The 10,537-nt window shown below is 41.0% G+C and overlaps 1 protein-coding gene across 1 annotated transcript in view; it reads left to right on the plus strand.

Moving 5' to 3' along the window:
- The window catches only part of LOC134661243 (neurogenic locus Notch protein), a 156,712-nt gene that overhangs the window by 134,031 nt on the left and 12,144 nt on the right, over positions 1-10,537 (plus strand). Inside the window, exons 9-22 of the mRNA XM_063517230.1 lie at positions 1,032-1,146; positions 1,608-1,729; positions 2,054-2,221; positions 2,398-2,536; positions 3,703-3,855; positions 4,379-4,485; positions 5,223-5,336; positions 5,752-5,908; positions 6,388-6,620; positions 7,081-7,226; positions 7,928-8,076; positions 8,627-8,776; positions 9,979-10,118; positions 10,382-10,537. The exon at positions 10,382-10,537 is cut by the window's right edge and continues 2,072 nt beyond it. Of these exons, the coding sequence (XP_063373300.1) occupies positions 1,032-1,146; positions 1,608-1,729; positions 2,054-2,221; positions 2,398-2,536; positions 3,703-3,855; positions 4,379-4,485; positions 5,223-5,336; positions 5,752-5,908; positions 6,388-6,620; positions 7,081-7,226; positions 7,928-8,076; positions 8,627-8,776; positions 9,979-10,118; positions 10,382-10,537 (2,049 nt within the window). The remainder of the gene's footprint in view (positions 1-1,031; positions 1,147-1,607; positions 1,730-2,053; positions 2,222-2,397; positions 2,537-3,702; positions 3,856-4,378; positions 4,486-5,222; positions 5,337-5,751; positions 5,909-6,387; positions 6,621-7,080; positions 7,227-7,927; positions 8,077-8,626; positions 8,777-9,978; positions 10,119-10,381) is intronic.

Here is a 10,537-nt window from a genome sequence, read left to right on the forward strand (position 1 = left end):
AAAGTTGATAGTTCAACTAGGATAGTAAATATTGTCGCCATATTGGTTCGTATTTATCACTTATAACTCTTATAAGATCTCAACTTTATTGAGATTATGTGTGCGAGTTTATAAGGTATCTTCCCATCGTAACTATTCTTAAATGGGCGTTCTTAGAAGAAAACGTAACTTTATTTTCTGTAAAATCATAATTGTATACTTGGTCAAACCAAATTGACAGTAAATAAGAACAAAAAAAACTATACTCATCCTTTTCTTTTGGGTGCTAGTACAAGTGTACGACAAAGATAGTATGATTCTCTCTGCCTATGTTTGAAATGTGACAGTCCTTTGACAAACAATAATTTAAAACTAGTAGGGTGACTGCTATAGTTATTGGCCACTACATAGTAATTGGTCACTCCCTACAAATCAGAAAGAAACAAGCCCATTGGATCCTTATTGTTAAGAGGGGCTAATTACTATGTAGTGGCCAATTACTATAGCAGTCACCCTATGATGAACGCTTTTGATTAGAATTAGATTAAAACAATTGTGTTAAGCAGTTACTTACTTTGATTGTGTTTCTTAAAGTGATGTTTTTTCATAAAATACACCTTAATGCTGAGTAGCTAAAGCCCTAAATTACTAATTTTACGTAAAATTCTAGGCTTGGGCCATTCTATTTAAGGTTGTACTTATCTATACAACAGTTTTTTTTTAATTTGAACATTTTTAATATTTTTATGTTGTTTCTACTCAGAATCACGACTTCACGAGCTCTTTCTACCCTAATAGGACCTTAGTAGGAGTACTAAGTAGGAATTAAAGTGTCCCAATATTTTTATTTCCATTACGTTACCATTTCTCATCGACTTTGTATGGCGGTAACGAAATGGAAGGATCGAAAAATGTGTATAAATTTAAAAAGGGCCCAATTACGTCACTAATTGGTAATTGGGAAGGTTATTACAAGAAGTATAGCAGTTTTTTAAATGCTGTTATATAATGTTATAAGTAATATGTCTAATATAATCTAATCTTTGTTCCAGGCTTCACGGGGACGCAGTGTGAAGTGGAAATAGACGAGTGCGCCAACAACCCTTGCTTGAACGGCGGCGTCTGCCACGACATGATCAACGCGTTCCGTTGCAATTGCGTTATTGGGTAAGTAGGTCCTATTAAAAAAGAGTCACTCACACTCGCGTCGTTCACGTGCGGGTCACTCACGCTCGGGTTACTTACGGGTTGGCGTCGGTCAGCTAATGGGAACGGCTCTAAACCAAGCTGAGGATAACACTTTGAGCTGTTTTCGACTTAAATACGTGGGTGATCCATTTAATACGGATGAGTCTCACGGGAGTTTTATACATAACCAGAATAACTATTTAGGTAAGTACCGCAGACACCTGTATACCCGGGTACACGTGTATACCCGTTTACTTTGGTCCGACATCAAATGCCTACCTAATATCTTCTTCGTACCTATATCATATACATTTTGGAGTTCACTCCTTCCCCGTTCCGTCAACGAACTTTCAGGTGCATCCTTAGGGTGCTAATAAAAAATGCCAGAAAAACCGCATACATTTCTCTCGATAAAGTATTTAATCGTTATTCCCTTTCAGATTCACCGGCGCTCGTTGTCAAGTGAACATCGACGACTGCGCCTCCAGCCCGTGCCGCAACGGAGGCACCTGCCACGACTCCATTGCTGCGTATACTTGCGAATGCCCGCCAGGTTACACGGGTAAGCGAGCAATCTATTGGTTACAGTATGTTTAGCTTCGACTTGCGAATAGGGGCGGCTGGGCTTCTGCTTTAAAATGGAACAGTAATACGAAATATACGTGCAAATTCCTGCCAGGGTACACGGGTTAGCGCGCAATCGATCGCTTACAATACTTACGTTAAATTCCCAAACAGGTACATAGTTTGACCCATTGTGCTCTATTTTGGATTGCAGAATTTAGCATCGACTACCTTTTTAAATGTATTTCTTAAATAGAATAAACAGCTCACACGAAAGGGGCAAAGAAACATTTTACATTGTAAATCTATTTTTTTCTTGCAGGGATGTCATGCGAAACGAACATCAACGACTGCCTGTCAGCTCCGTGTCACCGCGGCGAGTGTATCGACGGAGACAACAGCTTTACGTGTAACTGCCACCCCGGATACACGGGTCGCGTGTGCCAGACGCAGATCAACGAGTGCGAAAGCAACCCTTGTCAGTTCGGAGGTGGGTGTAGAGTATATAAATAGCTGCTCGTCTAACTGCTACCCCGGGTACACGGGTCACGTTTGCCAGATGCAGATCAAATCATCAGTTTTTATCATAAATTCATGTCTTGATCACGCCATCTACAATGTATCAATAGCAATGTGAACTGTTCTCACAAGATCTGTGCTCCTCAGGCCACTGCGAAGACCTGATCGACGGCTACCAGTGCCGCTGCAAGCCCGGCACGTCGGGCCGCAACTGCGAGATCAACGTCAACGAGTGCTACTCTAATCCATGCAGGAACGGGGCCACCTGCATCGATGGAATCAACAGGTTAGCGCACCCAGCCTCGTAGATATATGTATTCCTGTAGGGGTCCCTTTGTTTGTCATAAAGTTTTAAGTCATAATGTATTGTTTGTCATATTATCATTAGTTATAAAACTGAAACCGTTAACTTTTCAGGATTTTCGTAAGGTTATCCTATAGATACGTTAGGTTAGATTTGTTTTATGGTAATCCTGAAAAGTGACGCGTCTCTGGACCAAATAAATTATGACATATAAGACTTATAACTTTTTGGGAAACAATAGAGACTCATTCCTGTATGCTAACGCCTTGAAAATAGAGGCGTGTTCAGATATTTGTGAACGCCTTGACCGCTCCGATATATCTGATGGCGACTGTGCATACTAGAAAATTTTAACAGTTAGGTTTCGGTTATCCATTCTCCATTTTAGCTTTAACTAATAATTAAGTTGTGAAGTGTTCAATGGGTTTAATAAAATGCATGGATTTTTACGGGTCTGGTAAAAAATATAATGTGCTAAATTTCTTTTTTCACGAGCGAATTTAACACCCTTTTCGCTTTATATTTATTTGTACTTCTCATTTCTAATATTCTCTTTCTTTTCTTTACACGCAGCAATTATTTCGAGTAAGTTCTTCCAAAATAGTAGTTAGCATGGTTTTTTTTTACTAAAAATATTATTTCTTAACTGCATGGTATTATAATATTCTCACAGGTAATTCTTTTAGTCAAAAAACATTTCCATCTGTATCATATGATTTATGCTCTGTGATATTTATTTCGACTTTTAATGTATCGACCAGGAAATATTGCTGCGGTCTAATTTCCTGAGAATAGCCGTATTTATTTAAATAATAACCCCGCACGGCTTTTTATATTATATTTAAACTAGTATAATCCTGTTATTGTATACTTGGTTTCAAGACTGCAATTCAATACAAAACAAAAAAAAAAACGACAATCGACAAATAATATATTCTATTCCATCCATCGATGTGCGGTTGTAATAATATACATACCGGGGATAGCTAAGCGATGATCGTTTATAGAAAATGCTTATCAAAACTTAAATTGTAGATATTGAATGTGATCAACCTTATGTTTCGCTGTCTTCGATTGTCTTTTGTCGGCATCGTCATCTTGCCTATGGCTGTGAAATGGAACCCGTGTACCAACCCGTGTATCCACAGGTACACCTGCGAGTGCATCCCCGGCTTCACGGGCCAGCACTGCGAGACGAACATCAACGAGTGCCTGTCGAACCCTTGCGCGAACGGAGGAAAATGCATCGACCGCGTGAATGGATTCCGCTGCGAGTGCCCGAGGGGATACTATGATGCCAGGTAATTTTGAACACTAATAGAATAGAAATATGTGCTAAATTATCAGCTTAAAACCTATGTGAAAGAACGACGACTTTAACAGTTTTGAATGATTCACGGTTAGTTTCACTAGACTTATATCGACCGGGATATGGTAAACAATACAAAAGTTAATCACGGTTCATATCCCGTTCGATATAAGTCTAACGATGACTTTTACTCGCTCTTTATATTGTACCGCAAATCGGAGCAGTCGTGAGACAGTGACCATGTTTTGCCGTGCCAGACTTAGGGCCAGTTGCACCAAACTGTTAAAGAGTTCGCTAAATTTAATTGTATGGATAGTTTCATAGTAAACCGCCGCGCTGCGCCGGGTGACGTTGATCGGTCTGTCAAGTGCGGATGGTCCAACTGGCACTTAGCGTAGCGTTTTCATTAATATGGATTTCTGCAAAGTAACGCCTAATTATATTAATTACTTAGCGTAGATGGACTCTAGTTACGTCTTGGCCTTACTAAAATGTTGCCGTGTGTTTGTTTGCAGATGTTTATCGGATGTGGACGAGTGCGCGTCCAACCCCTGCATCAATGGCGGCTCGTGTGAGGATGGTGTCAACCAATTCATCTGTCATTGTCTACCAGGATATGGAAGTATGGGTTACTAATTATCAAAAGTTCATTGATTGTTATGATGTGTCAAGTCTAAGGGAAAATCGTACCGTTTCTGTAGCATTTCGTATCTTGTCACAGTGATAATTAGCGTCTCTGGGATATCATACTATTGTCACTGACAAGGTTCGGAATGGTACAGAAATCAAATTCCTTCACCGTATGTAGCCGTATAAGTAGTATGTCATTTACATTAGCTAATTCGAAACACGTTTTTAGGGTTCCGTACCCAAAGGGTAAAAATGGGACCCTATTACTAAGACTCCGCTGTCCGTCCGTCCGTCCGTCCGTCTGTCATCAGGCTGTATCTCACGAACCGTGATAGCTAGACAGTTGAAATTTTCACAGATGATGTATTTCTGTTGCCGCTATAACAACAAATACTAAAAACAGAATAAAATAAAGATTTAAGTGGGGCTCCCATACAACAAACGTGATTTTTGACCGAAGTTAAGCAACGTCGGGCGGGGTCAGTACTTGGATGGGTGACCGTTTTTTTGCTTGTTTTGCTCTATTTTTAGTTGATGGTGCGGAACCCTCCGTGCGCGAGTCCGACTCGCACTTGGCCGGTTTTTTTCTTAGATTTTACACAATATTACACATCTAATACAATGAATCTTTGATTGTGTTTAGAAATCTGCCTCGTTTTCAGACTATTTAGTCAACACACAATACCAGCCCAGTCATAGAATAGGAATGCTAACTATTTACATTTACAGGTCAGCGCTGCGAGCGCGACATAGACGAATGCAGTTCGAATCCTTGTCAACACGGCGGGACATGTGAGGACCGCCTCAACGCCTACAAGTGCAACTGCATACTGGGTTTCAATGGTAGGTTTACTTTCACTCTGTTTTCTGCTACGATAATTACTCTTATAGGCGTACTGCGTGGTTGTACTTACAGCGGCAAGAAGAAATAAACATAATATTTATTTCTTATTCACAAGAACGGTTAAGGTACGGACGTAAGTATAGATCTTTAAGTGGTAAAATTTCTACTTATATATCAGTTCGCAGGAGTCAGTTTTTATGGCAATAATTAGCCCACTGGTAAATAAATCTTGTTTTAACATGGTTTATATCTACCTGTTACTATGTAAGCTTGTACCTATGATACTGTCGCTCAAAAGTTTAGCCAGTAGTTTAAGTGATCCTTATGTAACCTCAATTCTGTTTAGGGCACTTTGACAGTTTATCGTACTGTTCTTTTCTAATGCTTGTGTGTAACAAACCATGTATTCTTCAGGTGTGAATTGCGAGACGAACATCGACGACTGCGCCGGAAACCCGTGCCTCCACGGCGGCTCGTGCATCGACCTCGTGAACGGGTACAGATGCGTCTGTGCACCGCCGCATTCAGGGCGCAACTGCGAAGACACGCTGGACCCTTGTACGCCTAACCAGTAAGTCACTCTACCTCACTGTTAAGATATATTGTTATAAAAACCCGTGTAACAACCCGTGTAACGGCCGATCCATCAACGAACTTGGTGGACGGGTATACCGGTGTCACATTTTCTTTTACTGAGACTGAGAGAGAGATGTAGTTTTTTACATCCTTGCGTTACTTAAAACATTTTCTCTCGCTGCCCCATTTGGATTTAACTCTGTACAGAATGTAGTCAAAAACATAACTTTGACTTTCACCCTTTTCAAAGGCATAATTGACAATCGAATTGCCAAGCTTACAAGAATAAACTAACTATGAACGCTACTTTTTATAGACATCTTCTCATACGCTATAAAATCTTAATTTTGTTCCATTCTAAGTTTTCGCTTTTATGGGATATCACTATACCAAAAATCGGCTTACCAGCAGTGATCCATGGTTCAGTCCACTGGGTCCAGTTAAAAACGTAACTAACACTATATTTCCCCACAGATGTCGCCACGGCGGCCGCTGCGTGGCCGAAGCGTCGTACGCGGAGTTCAACTGCCAATGCCCAGCCGGTTGGACCGGGGCGCTCTGCGAGCGGGACATAGACGAGTGCTTTGCCACCTCACCGTGCCACAATGGGGCCACGTGTGTGAACACGGGCGGGAGTTACACGTGCGTGTGTGCGAGAGGATACGAGGGCAAAGACTGCGCGATAAACACGGACGACTGTGCATCATGTAAGTATCCAAACAGAACCTTAACACTTTCAGTGCCAAGTGTCGCATTTCCAATACAAAATGAACGCATATACGTGAATACGTTAACTACGGCCCTCTTGGTCATCATTGTTACTACAGATAGTTCGCATGGTTTTTAATATACAGTGAGATATGGTGTTCCATTTGCTTAATTTGTCTAGTCTTACCTTGCCAAGTCACCTTGTTTTGTAATTCACATTTTTTTTTGCACTTCCCCTCATGGACCACCAAATTTGGTCAACATTAGTTAAAATAGTTAATATTTGGAATGAAATAAACTGCTTGTCTTTGACATCATTACTTTTGTGATCTTATGTAACCCTCTGTAATTATTTCGTATGCGCTTTGCCTTCCTGTATTCGTCCCAAGCTTGACGATAAATACTAAGCACGAGCATACGTAAAATACGTATAAGCTAACATTCTGTCTCTCTCTACAGTCCCATGCCAGAACGGCGCAACATGCCTCGACAGTATCGGCGACTACAACTGCGTGTGCGCAAGCGGGTTCGCGGGCAAGCTGTGCGAGATCGACATCGACGAGTGCCAGTCCAGGCCGTGCATGAACGGAGCCACTTGCAACCAGGTATGTTCTGTCTCTAGAGTTTACGATAAGTGTGGCAGTGGCACTGTAATCGTTTTATTTTCGTAGAAAATTAATATTTATTTTGACATTACCGTACTCTTTATATGGACTATACATATTCTGAAACATTGGTTTTGTACGTTAAACATCGTTTAGGTTTATGAAATAACTGTCGAATTCTACCATATAGAGAAATATTTAAGAAAATTTATTGAATATTTTCGCGTCGGCTGTATAAAGACTTGTCGGCGCACCTAATAGAGGCTTCTGGTGGCCAAAGGGTGGCCACTATTTCGCAAAGCGTCACAGGGCGGACACGCCATACATCAAAAATCATTATATTTGCGTTTATATATGTGCGCGGCACGTCTGTACGCGCGTCATTGTGTATATGTGGGTAAGTCGCTTTACTGAGAGGACGCCAAAAGTCCGCCAGATTCATGTCGCGGCCAGTCGCGGGGCGAGGTAATGCGAGTCGGGGCGGGGCGGTGCGTGGCCGTTCTGTATGATAAATTGATAATACTATTACTTATTATGTGACAGCGTATTAGAATCGCCATACAGCGAGGAAATACGGCCAGTTTTCTAGTTACCTTGCCCGTTGGCGATCTGGGCCAAATTTTTTATTTGTAGGTTTTTTTGTACTTAAATAGTAAGTTTTATTTTATTATATGTTTACTAACAAGTAATGTATTCGACAGTACGTGGCGTCCTACACGTGCACCTGCCCGCTCGGCTTCTCTGGCATCAACTGTCAGACGAACGACGAAGACTGCACTGACTCGAGCTGCATGAACGGCGGGACTTGCATCGACGGCATCAACTCGTACAACTGCAGCTGTCAGCCTGGGTAAGGAAAATTTACTAGAAATATCAGTAAACACGCTCAGCCGTCTTTTTCTATGTTAATAAAAGAGCGATGAGTAGTCTATCTCGCCGCGAGATGTCGCGCCAATCATGTGCTAGCCGTGTAGACTAAGTTGGTCGTAGTTTTGCAAAAAGTACGTGTAGAAAAAAAAAGAAAATAGAACCTTAGTATTAAAACATGAAGTACAAATTTAAATGGAGTAGGTTGGAGTTCCTTTTTGCAGAATTTAACAAATAGATGTTAATTGTAAAAGAGGTATAAAGTGTGAAAAAAAAACCTCCGACTTACAGATTTGAAGAACCTGGCGCCCTATGTTTTGTCAATTTTTGACAACCGGAATTTCCAGATAATATACAGCGACATTAGCATTTATCGTTATTTTAAACGTCAAGCAACTTTGATATATTTCATCTTAACTTTTTATCACTGCAAATCATTATTGATTACGTTCAACTAAATCTAAACTAAAAAATGTGTATGAAGTGATAAATCAAATATTATTCAACAAGTTTAGCATATACATGTTTTTCAGGTACACGGGCTCGAACTGTCAATTCCGCATCAACATGTGCGACAGCTCGCCGTGCGACAACGGCGCCACCTGTCACGACCACGTCACGTACTACGCCTGTCACTGTCCGTACGGGTACACTGGGAAGCACTGCGAGTCATTCGTCGACTGGTGAGTACACATTGACAGTTTTTACACATTTAAAGTTTTTACACATTGACAGTTTTTACACATTGACAAATTTCACACATTGACACCGTCACCTATTACGCCTGTCCGTATGCATACACTGGTGGGAAGCATTTTGAGTCCGTCGTTGGTAACCTATTATTTTATTTTTATTGAGAAACAAACAGTCTTATAACCAGAGATGTACAAAATGGTTTTAAAAAAGCATTTAAATACAAAATGCAAAATACTTTTCAGATTTACTATTTCAAATGCAAAATACCAAATAGTTTTGCGTTTTGTATTTCAAATGCTAAATGCAAAATAGGTATTTTCAAAATACTTTTTCAAAATAAAATACCTTTTGACCAAATCTCAGATATTTTTATTTATTTTAGGTATATATTTATCATGAGAATAGCCATAGAATAGATAATGTTCGTCATTTTCGTTTCACATTGACACTAATCAGACATAATAGCGAGCCGAGCTGTGAGTCTAACCCCCAATTTAGACTCTCGCGCGAGCCACGAGACAAGCCGCGAGCCGCGCCACGAGACGCGAGTGTAAGCGGTGGGCTCGTGGCTCGTCTCGTGGCTCGCAAGCTCGTCGAGCTAATATAATTTAAACACTAACGGCACGGCATAAGGTTTATAACCGAATGACAAGCCGAACGAGAGTGTAAGCGGTGGACTCGCGTCTCGTGGCGCGGCTCGCGGCTCGTCTCGTGGCTCGCGTGAGAGTCTAATTCGCCTATAAACGGCTATAAGGCGCGCATGGCTAGCAGACGCCTCTATCGGTCAAATTCGGCAATACAAGCGTCATTCGTTCATTTCATTTTGTTTGACTGGTAATGTTGGCTAAACTTAATCACAAAGTATTTTGCATTTTGAAATGAATATTAAAAATGCAAAATACATCTCGAAAAGTATTTCAAATAAAATACAAAATGTTTTTTACTAAAAGGCATTTAAATGCAAAATACAAAATAGGTATTTTGCATTTTGTATTTGCATTTTAAATAGAAGTATTTCAAATAAATCGCATCTCTGCTTATAACAAACATATGACCAACCAAATGATTTGTACTCAGTCTTGTCATGTCTTGTCCAGTAAAGACTGTGAGTTGGATATGAAGGTTCTCTGTGACATGATACGCCTACGATTCCCGACACCTGCCAAGCTAACCTAACCCTTATCCCCAGGTGCGAGGGCAACCCGTGTGAGAACGGAGCTACGTGTACGCAAAAGGGCCCGCAGTACACGTGCGCGTGCGCGCCCGGATGGTCCGGCAAGCTGTGCGACGTCGAGATGGTGTCGTGCAAGGACGCGTCTTTCAGAAAAGGTATGCTAAACACCCTATGTTCATCCCTAAATGACAACTACATTTGAGGCCTGTAGCATTATTAAAGTCTACAGGGGTTTTCTTATCCTTTTCAAATTTAACAAAGAGTTAAGTGACCTGATAGCGCTGTGATATTTTATTAACTTAATTACCTATTACTAATAATTGTTCTGTCAAAGTCAAAATATACTTTATTCATGTATTCCTAGCAACAAGCACTTATGAATAGTAACTAGTTATTACATATATATTATCTCGTACAGAAGTGCCGCTAAAGCAACTGTGCAACAACGGCACATGCGAGGACATCGGCAACTCGCACCGCTGCCACTGCCTCGAGGGCTACACCGGCTCCTACTGCCAGAAGGAGATCAACGAGTGCGAGTCCGCGCCCTGCCAGAACGGCGCGCTTTGTCGCG

This window comes from Cydia amplana, chromosome Z, assembly GCF_948474715.1.
Source record: "Cydia amplana chromosome Z, ilCydAmpl1.1, whole genome shotgun sequence".
Taxonomy (NCBI): domain Eukaryota; kingdom Metazoa; phylum Arthropoda; class Insecta; order Lepidoptera; family Tortricidae; genus Cydia; species Cydia amplana.